The sequence below is a fragment of the Pygoscelis adeliae genome, unplaced genomic scaffold (assembly GCF_000699105.1).
Source record: "Pygoscelis adeliae isolate BGI_AS28 unplaced genomic scaffold, ASM69910v1 Scaffold75, whole genome shotgun sequence".
In the NCBI taxonomy this organism is placed as follows: domain Eukaryota; kingdom Metazoa; phylum Chordata; class Aves; order Sphenisciformes; family Spheniscidae; genus Pygoscelis; species Pygoscelis adeliae.
Genome location: NW_008824772.1, coordinates 586,233 through 601,633, shown reverse-complemented (window position 1 = coordinate 601,633; position 15,401 = coordinate 586,233). Strand labels below are relative to the sequence as shown.

Here is a 15,401-nt window from a genome sequence, read left to right as displayed (position 1 = left end):
GGGGGGGGTGGGGCTGGGGGCCGGGGGCCACCGCTGCCACCCATGTCACGCTTGTGGGTGCTTCCAGGCTGCAGTAGCTCTGCTTTGGGTGTGACTTAGCTGGGATGTGAAAGCAGTGGCATCACGCTGGGATAATAACACAGCAGGCCATTTGGGTCATGTCTCCGAGAGTTATTCAGGACATTTTGATTCCTATGACTGTCTGACCCAGGGGGACCTTAAATCATGTGTGGATCCTTGCCTCAACCCATTTCAGCTCTGTTTCCCACATAATTGTGCTTCCTCTTCCTTGCTGGTGTGTCTTCGGGTTGCTTCCCGGCTGCTCAGAGCTGCCTCTTTTTATTCACCGGATAACTTTCCGCTCAAGCCCACCTTGGAAAGTCTCTTTTCTTTGCTCTTCTTCTCCCTCCGCTTGGCCACTGCCATAAATGATCATTGAAATAGCCAATGCTCAGGGACTGAGGTGAGGGGCAGCGTTGAAAAACCCTGGAAACCCCAAATTGTCTTTACAATTCTGGCTTGAAATGAGAGGGTCAGGAATCAAACTGAGCTTCCCCAGCCTACGTATGGGAAGCACAACAGCATTTTGCACAGAGTGGAGGTCACCTGTGAGCTCGCAGGGCCCCAGCTGCCTTTTGGTTCTCTCCGACACCCTCCATACAAATAAATACAATTAACTGCCAGGGCAGTGGGTGTCAAACAGTGTTTGGTGATTTCAGGTGGAAGTTGGCTGGTCTCAGCTGATGTGTTGCAGCCCCCTGTAGCAAACTGAGTGTCTGATGCTGGCAGAGAGGGGCTTTGCTGTTGCTGTCAGTGGGCATTTGGTTGTGTTTTTTTCTCCTTACACATATTTTTCCGTTTGTGCTGAAATGTAGGCAAGATTTGCTGGCAGGATGTCTTCCCATATTGGTCACGATTAAGTAGTTAAACATACAGCTGTGGATGGCTTTCCAGACGGGATGGCTTTCCTCTTTGCGGTGGTTAGGGGTAAAGTAGCCATCTCCTGCTGCGAGTACGAGCAATTGCAGGGAAGAAATGAGACTCAAAAGTCACCAGAGGGTAAATACACAGATAAAGCAGGAAGCTGAGGGAAAACCCACTGCAGTCAGCCTTCCTGCAAGGTTTTCCTTGCTCCCGTTGGAGCTGGCGCGCGGTGGGGTGGGTAACCACCATCTCAGGACGAGCACGTCGTCTCCCCGGGGCACCGCAGAGCTGCGAGCCAGCGTGTGCTGAAGGGCATGACGTGCTAGAGATGGAGGCAGTGTTTTTTAATACTTTCCCTTGCTTTGAGAGCAGCCCAGCCAGGGCAGGGTTTAGAGGGAATCCGAGAGGGCAGCACAAACCTGCAGCCTTCATGAAGTGGCCCATCGGGCTCCCCAACTTGCCTCAGTTGCAAAACATAGAAAGTCCAATATTATGATCCTAGCCACAAAATCTTTTTCACTGTCTAGAAGATTATCTGAAAAGGTTTTAGGTTTGGTCCTCAGCATTGTGAATAATGAACTTTTCTATTTGTTCTCTCTTTTCTTTCCCAGCAACATCCTTTCTTCACCCTGCACGAATCCAAAGAGACAGACGTCGCCTCTTTTGTCAAACTCATCCTGGGAGACTGAGAACTGGACTTGCAAATGAATTGCCCTTCTGTGGACTGGTGGGTGCAGGGGAGGGGCGCGTGGCAGGACTTGTCATGAAAGCACCAACAGAAAGTCGCCGTGTTTTGTTTTGTTTTGTTTTTATTCTGAGAAACCCCTGCCTCGCCGAAGTTTTTAAAAGGGTTCTTTGGTATCCATAGTGACATAGAACGAGCTGGTTAGTGAAATGAATTTTAATAAGGTTGGTAACCTTAAAACAAAAACAAAACAAAAAAAAATTTTAAAGAGTGATTTACATATTTAATGACAGTCGAAGTCCCTCTTCCTAACTTTCTCCTCATCCCCCTTTCCTTCCCCCTGAACCAGAATTTGCTTTGTCATGGTAATAGGTGCTATGGTAGTCATGAAGTTGTATGTAGATTTATATTTTGTCCCTTCCATTATTTTAATATTTATGTTAAGTGCTTGATGGAATAGATTTCTGTTTTATATGAGGATGAATGCGTGGTGACGATGGTGATGCTAAGTGAGGCCACAGCAAGCAATAGTTGTAGGGCTTTGCTGGGGAAAAGGTGTCAAAGGAAAAGAGAAAGAAGAGAAGTGTCTGTGTTGTGGAAAATATTTAACGTGCATCGTAAAAAGAATTTATAAACAAGGATCTCAGCTCAGCTACTTGAGCTGCTTTCGCAGGCAGGGTGCGAGGCAGCATCACTGTAAGGGAGGGAGGCCCCAGCATCCCACGAGGTCGCCTCTTCTCCGGACACTGCGCTCCAAGTCCGGCTGGCGTGTCCCGGCCAGCCTGCCGCCTGCGGTGCGCTGCCAGCCTCTTGCCCAGGAAAAGCCCCTGCCCTACGTCCCACTGACTTACTCTGCTATATCGGGTGGGTAATGAGGTCTGGAGTGGGAAGACGTTGCTGGGATAGTGTCTGGGACAAAAGCCCCAGAGGGAAATAGATTGTCAGATAAGTTGCACAAAGATCAGGAGGAGGCTGCAGTGGTCAGTCCCCACCTGCCCGCAAGCCCAGAAGCGTTGCACCGTCTGGGGCTCCCTTGGGCTGGGGATGAACTGCTTTGGGCCTAAAAGGGAGTTCCTCTCTCCTTCTCCACATGGGAAAGGATAACAGTCTGCATAGCACGACATCTGTGAAAAATGGGATATCTCAGTGTGAGTTTCCAGGGCTGTCGGCACTGCATCGGCAGCAATCCCTCTGTGCTTGCCCACAGACTTTGGGAGTGCTAGTGAGCTCCCCTGGAGCCTGTGCCGGCATGCGGTTTGGGCCATATCCAGCTCTGGTCAGGATGCTGAAGGCAGCCAGGAGCACTGGGCTCCGGCACGGGCTGCAGGTGTCCCCCACAAGAGCTGCAGCCTGGGAAACCATGCAGGGAAACCACAGCCCACCCGTACCAGGAGCTCATTGCTGTTGGCCAGGTCCTCAGAGAAAAGCTGCTAGCCAAGGGCAGGAGTGTGGGGACTGTCGGGGTTGGAGGGGAAGACAGCAGATCACGCTGCTTTTAGGTAACACAGTTACTGTCTAGAGAAAGGGGGGGACTGTGCACTGCAAGGTGGTGTTGCGAGTCTGGAGCAAGGCCACTGGCTCCAGATTGACGCTGGTTTGACTGAGCCAAACCTGCATAGCTGCCTCGCTTGGCTATGAGGTCCTTTGCCTTTGCTCGTGGCTCCTTCCCCCGGCCCTGCGAAGGCGAGTGCCTGTGCGTGCGGCTGTGCCGGAGCGTGCACGCGTGCCTCGAGCCCCTCCACATGCTTCCCTTCCCCATCCATCGCTTCAGTGCAGACTCTCAGAGTCAAATCCCATCTAGAAGCATGCCTTGCTCTGCAATATTTAAGTTGTGCGGGATGTAATTCAGCCTGTGGTCCAGCCCTTTCTCTCCCAGTTTAGTGTCTCCAGTCTCTGTTGGTGCAGGTTGGGCTTCTGGACTAGCCTGAGCATCTGTTTGGGAAGCGATCCCTTGGAAGGGCTGATGGGGGAGGGCAGTATTTAGAGCAGGGGTTCCCGAACGGAGGTACCTCTTGTGCTAGGGACACACGGACCACTTTGAAGAGGTGCATGTACACACTGCCAGTGCCTGGGCTGCCACCGTCACCACCACGGCCGTGGCTGGCGGTGCCTGCAGAGGAGGCTGTGAACCCTACAGTAGTGCAGCTCTGCCCTGGGGCCAGCATCAAAGGAGATAGGGGAGCATTGCTCATGGGGATTCATCGATCCTTGTGCCCCTCAGCTGCAGAGCAGGGTGGCTTGAGGAGGGCTCGCAGGAGTCGGGGTGCAGGGGTTTCCTTGCTGCGAAGAGCTCATGGGTCATGCAGACTTCAGGGAAGAGGTTCCCCTTCCTCAGCCATGTTTCATGAGCCTGCCCAGCCTTCGGTAACGATAAGCTCTATATTCCACTTTGTGTCAAGGGGAACCTTTCAGGTTACATTTTGTTGCGGATAAAACACAAGGATGTTTTACTTCGCAGTGTAATTTTAAGAGGCCTCACATGGCTCATAATCTGCCCTCTCATATTCCATGGTGTGTGTGTGTTTTCTCTCTCTCACTTTCTCAGAGTCGCAGAGCTGTTTTGATTGATTGTCCTCAGCTGCAGCTAAAAGTCCAGCCAGCCAGTTTATAGAGTTGGTTCCAGCATCAATTCTCGCTTTGAAAAACATGACATTTAAAACCACCCTTTGGTTTTCCTACATATGGATCTGATGCTTTTATTAAAGATTGTTTTTGCCACTTTTCTCCTGGAATATAAGTCTCATTTGGACACCACATCTCCTTGACCTCAGAGCACCTTTATTTCAGTGCCATTGTAATTGACAGGTTGAATTTATGAGATACTGTCAAAGTTCAGTATTAATAGCAGATATTAATGTCACCAGCATTTTCCAATAGAAAATTAATGTCAGTGTTGTCTGCAGCTAGTAACCCTCTAAAATGATTCCTACATGCCTCGACACTACAGGCCGAGTGCTTTCTTTTATGCTTTTTGCTCTTGCAGTGCTTGGGCCGTCTAATCCCTTTGTTTTAATGACATTACAGTAGGGCATGCAACAAATCACTTCACTTCCCTCCTGATTCTCCATGACTTTGTTCCTTTAAAAGTCATTTGTGTCAGCGCAGAGTAAGTGTGAATTCATACGACCAGTGTGAATGAAAACAGTGATCCGAGTGATCACCACTGCAGAAGGTAGTTATGGCAGGAGAGAAATGCAGAGGCTGTCTGTCTGTCTCTGCATCCCTTGTGGCACGTGTGGACACAAAGCTTGGTCTGACCCGGGATTTTCTTAGAGACGAGCCTGAGCTGGTGGCCTCAGCAGAGGGAGGAGAGCCAAAGACTCTGAAAACATGCTGTGCTACAAGATGAAAATCAGGGTCTTTTTCATTTGGTTGTAACCTCTGTGAAGACAAAAAGCCTTTGGTCAGTGCTCAGAACTTTGCTTGGCAGGAGCACAGGGTTGCCTAGGACAGATACGGTTTTCTGGGACATTAAGCCTTTCCCAAAAACCTTACCCCCTGAACAGCCAAGATGTTGAGGCTTAAAGCTGTTCTTCAGAAAGCTCTTTTGTTTTCAGACTGCACAGGACTGTGGGCAGCATGTTAGATTGTCCTGAAGTGGGATTTTTAAACTGCAGAAGTAGCAGGTCTTGTGCCATAGACCTGAAACAAACCAAAACCACACCAGGGAGTGGAGAGGAGAGAAAAGCTGCTTGGAGCTCAGCACTGAGCTGTGACCTGGACCAGCTGTGTGAATTAATTCCAGCACAGTTAGCCATTTGCAAGGCAGGGCGGGCCTCTCCACTCTGCCACGGGCAGTGGTTATTGGGCTGCATGAAAGATGCACGGCCCATCCCTGTGGCAGGCAGCGGAGGGCCACTGGGGCATGATGTTCATCCTTTTTTTTCCTCCACCATACAACTCCTGATGTTTCTGCAACCTCCTGGATGCTTGAGGCCTTGCCATTGCTAGAGCTCTTGAAGTGTCACTGGCAGGAAAGCTGTCGTCTGGGTCCCCAGGAGCCCACTGGTCCCTTAAACTTGAAAGAGGAGTTGGAGGGCATTTGCTGGTTACTGTTTTTAAATGCCAGGTTTGTGCTGCTGCAGTGGGTGAAATGCCCATCTTTTCTGGAGTTTTTCCAGGTGTACAAAACTTTACACAGATATCTATGTACTGTATTTCTGCATTTTTCCTGACTTTTGTTGGGTTTACTGGTGAGGAAGGAGGCATTTCTGACTTGTTAAAGAGGTGGGAACGCCATTTCTGGAGGTAACTGGCCTCCCCTGTGTGACGGAGGAGGCAGTTGGTGGGTCACTACTCAGAAAAAGCTGTAAAAAAAGATAAGCAGTTGAGCTCCAAGTTCTTCAGCAGATGCAGAGGGAGGTGGCTGTGTGCCTGTTGGGTCAGTGCTAGCTGCACCTTGTCTTGGTGGGAAGGGGCTGCCAGGCCCTTCGCCCATGCAGCGGAGCAGTACCTGGTGCTGAGGGCAGAGACACCGACATGCACAGCCTTTGCTGGGATTTCTCCATGCTTGCTGCAAGCTTAAGTATGTACCTGCACCTTTCCCGTCTTTCCTAGACATTTTGGAAGAGGAAATCCTGCTCGGTCAATGCAGCATTGCTTTAGCGGCTGGTCTGATGTAGTTCAGACAAGGTTCCCACCAGCTCCCTTGTTTAATAGACCTCTTTTTTATTAAAAACAAAACCCAAACTCCTCTCTCAGAAAAGCCAGCCAAGATGCTCTTTTTTTTTTCTCTCTTCCATCTTGTTCCTCTTAGAGGAACTCTGGGAGCCCGTCTTGGTGCTTTCACTCTTTCACATGCCAAAGATTGCTACATCCCTCTTAGTTACGCTCCTGCCAAACCAGATCTTATAGTCTCGCCTCAAAAATCATCCACTTCCCTACTCCTTGGGGTTCCTTTTGTTGCTGTTGCCTTTTCATTGAATTTCCTCATGTTTATTGACATGTCTATTGTTGAGCTTCCTGGACACATGCAGCTCTCTTTTTCGGATACAGAGAAAGACAAATAGTTGCCTTCACTGGTCTGCCCCTGCTGTTGGGGAAATACTGTTAGTGATATGATTCCTACAGATGGGGATGGGTCTCATTTAGAATTAGGGTCATGGAGGGTGTAAACTGGCATTGCTCCATTGGCTTGGCTGGAATAAGGCCAGTTTTGTCCAGCGGAGAAGCTGTCCTTAATGTCTAAACAGTTATTACACACTAATAAAGATTAATGATTGTAAATCCCCACGGATTATACATAAAATGGCAAGTTTTACTCATTAATCTTTATTGCCATATTATAGCTGTTTATGTTAGAGGAGTCGTCTCTCTCTGTTCTGAACATGCACTTAGGAGGTGGGGGTTGAGCATGGGGGAGATGAAGGGTGGACAAAACAGACCAGATGTCCACATGTTTTACAGTCTGTGTCCTCCCCCCAAGTTGGTTGTTTCCTTGAAAGCCGTTAACCAGCAGCAAAGGATGTATCACAGAGCTTTGTCTGCTTCGCTGGCCTCTGGCTGAGCTATAAAATCCAGATTGTTTCTGGTGAGAAGGGATCAGATCTCCTAATTAATATTTCAGCTCAGCCTTTACTGGAGCAGATGGATAATATAAAATTTGACGTGCGCTCTGACAGGTCAGAGCTCTGCAATGCAGTTGGATTCGCTCTCCTGGACCGTGGCTGGAAGAGATGCTTTCTGTGTAGTAGGCAGCTGTGTTGCAGGTTGAAAAGACGCTGCTCCTTCACATAACCCCACACCATAAAAGCAGTTGATTTTGTTAATACAGAGGGCCGGAAAAAGCTCAGCTGAATCCCAGCTTTTATGTGTTTGCAGATGGGTATAGACACAACTAGGAGGTGGTGGTGCCAGTGGTCTGGACACGAAGGTTCATGTGCTGTATAAATGAAGAGGACTCTAAAGAGAGTGTAGTAAACTGCAAGGGTGGTTTTAATGGCATAGGGACAAAATGAGCCCTCTGATAGGCAGCTGGTGTCAATCCACTCTGCCAAGGGAGGTCTGGAGTTTATGGGGAAGGCTGGAGCAGAAAGAGAGGGCAAAAGAGGCAGCCACAGACTTGACTTGAGTACGTAGCCTGGTGAGAGCAGCCTGTCTCCCCTTTCTCTTGCCATGTACTCCTTCAGACCCAGATTTGTAGGTGATGGGTTTGCTCAGAAGTCCCAGATTGCCACTGCATCCCCACTGCCAGCAAGAGAAACAAAATCTAAAACCCAAAAGAAACCAACAGGGAAAAACTGCAAGCGAGCTGATGCTTGTTGCGTACTGCATGGCCTTGTGCATAGCTGCTTCCCCTGCCGAGCTCGTCAGTGAGATTCAGAGGTCCGACTTAAACGATAGGGAAAGCATGGGAAAGGCCTCTGTAGCTGAGAAAGAAGAGGTAAACATTTTATGGTGGTATCTAACTAGCCTAATGGTGGAAATATTTAATTTACAGGCCACAGGGATAAATGAATTCTTCAGGGGCCTATGCAGCCGGCAGCGCCATTCCACCGGGAACAATTTTGGCTGCATGACATTTATTACATGGCCTCCTTTAGTGCACTCCTGGGTTGCTAGAAAGCTCTTCGCCTCCATCGACACCTTACGTCTCAGTCACCTTTACGTTTTGTGTTTTACTGTCTGGGATTTTACTAGCAGTCTTTTCTCTAGGCGGTTGGTCAGAGTGCAGGCAAGGGAAAGGGGCCTCCAGCCAGCTCTCCGCAGAGCGCTTTGGGAGAGGAAGGGGCTGCCTGTCTGTTATCCAGTGCCCGCTTAACGGGAAGCCGCAGCCAGGGGCTAGCTACCCTGCAGGTGTCCAGCCGAAGCGAGAGCTTCTCCTTTCGTGCTTGGCTGCCGTTGCATTAAAAATCCCTTTCTGGAAGTGGAGCAGCTCTGGAGTTGCAGCAGCCTCGCTCCAAGGTGGCTCGCCCTTGCTGGCAGCCGGGCTGCAGGACGGGCCGCGTTTCCTTCCTCAAAAGGCTCTTGGTTTTCTCTAAACAATGCGGCAAAAGTCCGGTGGCTGTGAGGTACCGCGAGGATAAGCTGGGAAAAGCTTGGAAGCGTCTTAAACGCTCTGGAAATAGAGATGGAAATCTCAAAAGATCAGACATCTTCTGGCAATTTCCAAAGCTATGTGGTTTTAGCCAGACCTGAAAACCCTTCCTAGAAGTTTATTTCAGGGTATTTTGATAACTTTCTCTTTTGGGCCTAGCTAAATCCAGGAAACTCAGAATAGGGTAATTTTTAAATAAAGAGTAAACACACCCCAAGTATTACTGAACCGATCAGGAAAGTTTCTGTTTGGTTTCTCTTACAGGAATAATTCAGGCCAGCTCAGGGTTTATCCTAATTCGGTCTGGTTTTGCCCCAGATAACTATTCTTTTTGAGAAAATAAGAGATAAGACCATGGTCTTTCCAAAACGCTGTGACCCGTCACGCAAGGGTACGCACCAAATTGTGCCAGAAGGCGGATGGAGATAAGTGCTACAGTGAGAGGCAGCAAATGTCTGATGGCTGGAAAGAGCAGTCTGGCCACAAGCATGCCCACGGCCTCCAAAAACATAGGTAGATACAGTTTCCCCAGGGGCTGTGTGATGGAGGTATCAGGGTTTGCCACGTCTTGTTTTTTTCCCTCTAGTAAAGAACATTCAGCCATCTCGGAGTGTCCTGGAAGAATATCTGAAAGCCTTCGGTATTTCTCAGCTCAGTTGTATGGTTTTTTTCAGGACGGATGCTGTGAAAAGTCAGGAAGGGCCAGGTGTCCTTGATTTACGCAGCCAGAGTGAAGAGATGTAGATTAAGTGCCTCGTAAGAGCCAAAAAGGTGTGTTTAAAGATAAATTACAGTCTCTGTCATAGCTGTTAAGTCAGGATCAAATTTTCACATATACAGGTGCAGCTGCAGAGCTCTGCATCCACATTTAGCCCAGATTTAGGCATGAGTCTTGCATAAATATCTAATAGCATGGACCGTGCCATTTGGTGGGCTTCTGGCAGATTGGGGCTCTACAGGCAGAAAAAAGCCTGGTTCAAAATTCAGTATTGCCAAACCCAGGATTTGGCTCCAAACATTTCCTGTATAATCTATGTATGAAGTGAATTTCCAGAGCTCTGCCACCGTTTTGTTTCCTCCATAATTGTGAATCGAGTGGCTTGTGCCTGGTGACAGCTGTCACTGTGCTAGTGGGGCTGCTGGAAATAGTCACAACATACAAAATAGTTGGAATTTTGCATTTATTTTTTAATAGCAATACATTACATTACAAATGCTAAATGTGGTTTCTTGCAAACTGGAAATGTGTTGGAGTAAAACTTGTCATTTCTCATAGAAAAAAATAACTGTCTAAAAATGTCCGAAATCTTCAATTTAAGGAATTACAGTTTTATTGGCAAAGATCTGTGTTTAGCATCAAATATATGAAATTTCTAGAGTTTCTGTCTTAAGGTGTAAAATCTGCTTTTTCTCAAGATGGTGGTAAATTTGTAACGAGGATATTTCTACATACTTTCAGCTAGAAAAAATAAAAAAAGTATGAGCACAATGGAAAAGCAAACACTTCCCAGTGGTCTGCTGGTATTGAAGAGGGCACAGGCAAAGCACCTGTGTTTTGAACATGTTAGAAAAGAGAAGGCTTTCCAACCTGCTGTAATGCAAATCCTTATTTTACTTTATTTTTAGGACTTTTTTTTAACAGTAACATCATTTGTTTTATAGCTGTGAAAGTCTCTGCTTTTCCTTACTTGTGGAAGACTGATTATTCTTTCTCATATTCTTATTATTTATTATTTATCCATTTCTGGTACTATCCAAGAAGTGCTGAAGGTATCTCACAGCCTGCCCTCGAGCCGTACGGAATCACTGTAGTATCTCCTAACAGCTGGGATGGCGAATTGCAGTGGATGGCTAATTATTATTTTAAGTTATATTTGTAGCAATTTAGATTTTCTTTTAGTGACCTAGTTTGCTCTAGAATTAGGGATGGGGATAAAGAATCTTTTTTAAAAAAATTGCATTTTTCAATTTGTCTTTAAACATCTTGGAGGCTTCTGAATAAACCTACTCACTCTTCTGTTTTTAATAGGAAAAGCACGAGTTGGGTTGTAATTGTTCCTTCAAGAGGGGATTGACTAGTGTCAGGGTTCAGTTTAACTGGTAAAAATGCTCTGTGTCACAACATCATTAACCAAAAGCACACTGGAATTCTGAGAAAATGATAATTTTCCACCTGAAAAATAAAATCTGGTTTGTGATGAACTTGGTTTGTCCAAGTCTCATGCCAGGCTTTTCTATATCAAATTTACATGGAGTTTTCTTTTAGCCCCCGAGCCAATGAGTCTTGGGGTTGCCAGGATTGCTTCGAAGCAGGGCTGGAGGCCACCCAGGCACCCTCTGGCCAAATGTCTGCTCTGGGTATGGAGGACACGAGTCCTACAGAAATGATGGAGCAACTAATGAACGGCTTCTTCTTGCTCTGTAAGAGATGTTGAGGTGAAATCCCGTAAGCGTGACCTGTGTGAGACAAGCAGGATTGGGGGCTCAAAAACATCAGCTTTTTGTTCTTTTTATTCCCTTCCTCCTCTTTTGCAAAGGTGCCTTGCTGCTCTACTGCTTCAAAAGCCTTCCCAGCCTTTCTGATAAAGAATGCTGTGGTGCATCTGTTTTCAAACAGCTTGCATTGGTTTTCTGGTTTGTTTTTTCTTCCCCCTATGTATAAGAAATGTTGGGTAGCAGAATGTGGAATTCATTAGAAGTTCATAAAGCAGGGACCTCAGAAGGATGTGGGTATAAATGCTTTTCAGGCATCTGAGGTGAACTTTAAATGGAGCTTTGGCCCTCATTTGCTTTCTGCTTTTCAAAAACCATTTATGAGAAAGTGGAGCTGTCAAAGCCATGCATGAACTTTGCCTTCTTGCAAATAACTTGTCTCAAAGTAAATTGTCAAAATGCACAAGAAACTTGTTTCAAAGTAAATCCAGTAGCTCTACAAAGCTGGAAACGTATGTGCATTAGAGAGAGTGTGTGTGTGCGCGCGCGCGCACATGTTGTGCATGGGTGGGTGAATTGAGTAAGTCTACCATTTTGGAGACTTAAAAAACACAATGCAAGTGTTTTTAAAAACGGCAATGTAAAATATTTATTTCTTGGCAAAAGTACATCAGACCACATCTCCCATCCTTCTTTTAATTGCTTCATGTTTGTTTTTGTTGTCTAAGTCTTTGCTGGCCTGTTTCCTCTGCAGTGCTCATTGCTACTTAGCAGCCCGTAACCTCACACAACCCCTCTCGCAGCAAGGGAGCGCACGGCACAGGGGAGCTCACAGGAGCACAGGCTCTGCGACTCATCAGGAAAAGCACTGGTGTTCATATCGATGGGAGGAATGGAAAAGGTAGTATTAGATGAAAAGGCAGGACAATGCAATATGAGCAGGTTTTGATTTTTAGCCTCGTTGAGGAAACTCTGTCCTCGGGAGCATCAAAACTGCCCACATCCTAACACAGGACCCCGAGTCATAGCTTTGGGGGAGGGTGGATTGGTCCAGAGATAGCAAGCTCTGAGAAAGACTCTCCCTGCCTTGGCCAGTTCTTGTGAACACGTACTAGTGGTATATTTAAAAGAAATGAGGTGCTGTCGCCTTTGTGAGATGGCACCCACGTTCTTGTCAGTGCTGGTTAAGGTCCCCTCAGGCTTTGCCCAGGGTTTGTAGCAGTGCAGAGCCAGCGGCCAGGAGACAGTGCCTCCCCGTGCCGTGCCGAACTATCGCTCTGAGCTCCTATTCCTGTCTGCAACCAGGCAAAATTTCATCAGTCAGATATTGCAACGTTCACAGGGTCCTCCCTGTGCTCCAGAGTACTTCGGTGGTCGCCCAGCTGCCCACCGTACGGCTTCACGTCTGCTCCGCCTGAAACACTTCTCTTAACCTGTGTTGTCTTTATTCATCTCAGAGCTGTTCCTTGTACTATGAAGATGACAAATAGTAGGAGACTGACAGTAGGACCACGTGTGTAACGTTAGATAGGCTTTTATTTAATGTTGTTGTTGTTTTAATGAGATGCTTTTAGGATCCGTGTTGTATTGGATTAAGGATATTGGTGGAACAGCTGAACTGGTATTCTTTAACCCTGACTGCCCCAGATCCTTTCCCTCCACCCTCTTCATTTAAAAAAAAAAAAAAGATTGGGAGAATATATTTAACTTGAAAAAAAACCCCAAACCTTGCTGATGGAATAAGTTAATCTTCTTTACTACGCTTCGATTTTATTTCTCAGGATATCCAAAGGTTTATCACTGCTGCTGAGAGAAGGGGACAGTACACCTTTTTGAAACTTCAACCACTGTAACAGTTTTCCAGATGTGTGTGTGTGTGTGCGCGTGTGTGCGTGTGTGTGTTAAACTCAGCACTGTGTGTGCGTGTGTTCTGCTGAATATTGTGTGCATCTATGAAATGCTTCAGACAACTGCCTGGAAGTCAAAACCAACCACCTCTTTCCAGTCATATGTTTGCCGTGACTTTTCATAACCACAATTGAACTAGTGGTCTTGGATTAAATATTCAAAGAGCAGGGCATCTTTATAGCAATGGTATGTCAGTCAAATTAAGAAAAATGTACACAAAAATAAATAAATGAAATTTAAAAGTAACGTGCTGTCAGTCTATCTGTATTTACCCAGTGCAAGTACTACCAGTTGTTGGGGACACGCTTTGTACTGCTTTTGCTACTCATATGGAAGGTTTTTAAGGATCATCTTACTCCTAACAGCTTATCGTACATTACTGAAAACTCAGGAATGCTCAAGCTGCTCTACAGAAATAATTGTCAGTCTTTCTGCCGTTGGTTTTTCTTTCTGCGCTTCGGCTAGCATGGCTGGCGAGAGCAGACACATCCACATGCCGTCCAGCCCACATCAAAGGCGCGAGCCCTGGCTCTCGCCGCAGCTCTGGCAGGGCGCTGGTGCGACGAGAGGAGCCGGCTTCCTGCCCCCCCCCCACACACCAATGCGGGGGGGCCGCGCCTCCCCCCCCCCCCCCCCCCCCAAAGCATCTTTCCAGTGGGGATGGGGGGGTTCAAGGGGCTGCAAGTGGACACAGCCTCCATGCCCAGCATCGCCTGGGGGTGCAGGTCTTGGGGCTGGGCTGACACCAACACGTGCTGTTGGGGTTGGAAGCCTGGTGGCTCGCTCAGCATCTTGCACCGATGTGGCCGAAGCAAGCGGTGGGTTTTGTGCAGGTCTCGGCCCCGGCGCTCACAGGCTGGAAAACGAACATGACGCTTTGCTCTGTCTTTCACCAGGTCCTGGATCCAACCCTTGATTCCACTGCCAGTCCCATCACTATTATCTGCAATTAAGCCTTGCATTTCTTTAAAGGTTAACTATTAGGCTGTGCATCTGTCATGATGGAAAGCCAATTTTCACCCATAATTTATTAGGCTAAGCCAAATAGCATTTTGCTTGAGTAAAGCATGCTGGTCTGGGTCATGCTGAAACACGAATCATTATTTCCCTCTTTCTCATGTAAATAAAATTATGCTTCCATTTATATTAGAATTGCTGAAAACAATATATCCGCTCCCTCTGCTGATCCTGCAGTCCCAGTTAAGGCAAAAGCACTAGTTGCAGAGCTGATGTGCTAAGGGACGAACTAAACAAAAATAGCCCAGTTAATATAATAACCTTTAAGGGCACAGAAAAGGAATCAATGTTTATTGCATAGAAGAAAGCGCAGTGGCCTGGGCTGAACGCTTTTAGATTGCAGGGGGAATGTTACACGGCGTCGGTGATGGGAATGCCGGTGATACGGAGATTGCCATAAAAATATGTGAAGAGAAGAGTTGCAAGAGGCACATAACCATTTCTGGGAATCCTAAGCAAAACAGCTGCTGAAGTTTTATCTGCAGTGTGGTATGTGTGTGTGTGTGTATGTGTGTTCTGTTGAAAAGGAAGAAAGTAAGAGCCATACTTTTATCAAATCAAATTACCCTTGTATGTTCAGAATATTTATGCATCAGTACTTTTTTTTTAATTAGAGCTTTATCTCACTGTAATCAATTCCAAATACAAAACTATTTTTATCGCTGAAATGCAGCAGTAATTTATAAGATGTAGACGGAACGCACATGAGATGCCAAAAGCAATTTTATGGAGCCTCTTTTGTTGTCATCTACAATGCATCAGTTCTTGCCTTCAGCCTCCCATCAATTTTAAAAGCCCCGAGATGAAAAAAAAATAAATAAAAAGGAGTAAGTGTACTGAAGCAGCTGCCAACCCCTAAAATAGTCTGGAGATACGTATGCACCTTTGGGACAGAGTTTGATTGAACACGGCACAATAATGTAAGCTGTGCTGAGCTTTGTAATACAATTATTTTAGTTGGCGAAATGGCAGATCTTGTTCCCTCTGTCTCCCTTGCCTACTATATATTATTTCATAGAAGTGCAGAAAATGAAATTGCAAAATAATGTCCTGCATTATCACAACTAACGTCACATTGAAATGAGGAAAAGAAGAAGAGTGAAAGTTGAGGTCCTCTCAGCTGAACAGGAACTCCAGCCCTGTACAAGACAATATTTAAACATGTCTAGCCTAAAGCATGTCCTTTATACGATCCTTCTTTGGGTTACTTTCCCAAAACAGAGTCGCTCACACTGGACGTGACTTGTAGGGCCAACGTTGGTTTGGCAATATGTTCTTAGAAGTTGCAGGCACCCGTCTTAATCCACTCTGACCACCACTAAAGGTAAAACTTTAAGAGAAATGCAGATTAAGCTGGAATGAAGTCCCAAATACCTTTGAACAGCAGTAGTCTCATGG

The 15,401-nt window shown here is 46.6% G+C and overlaps 1 protein-coding gene across 1 annotated transcript in view; it reads left to right on the top strand.

The window, feature by feature from the left end:
• MAP2K6 (mitogen-activated protein kinase kinase 6) overlaps positions 1 to 13,232 on the top strand; it is a 54,575-nt gene extending 41,343 nt beyond the window's left edge. Inside the window, 1 exon segment of the mRNA XM_009323664.1 lies at positions 1,536 to 13,232. Within this exon segment, the coding sequence (XP_009321939.1) occupies positions 1,536 to 1,613 (78 nt within the window). The 3' untranslated portion in view covers positions 1,614 to 13,232.
• Positions 13,233 to 15,401: the final 2,169 nt, after the last annotated feature.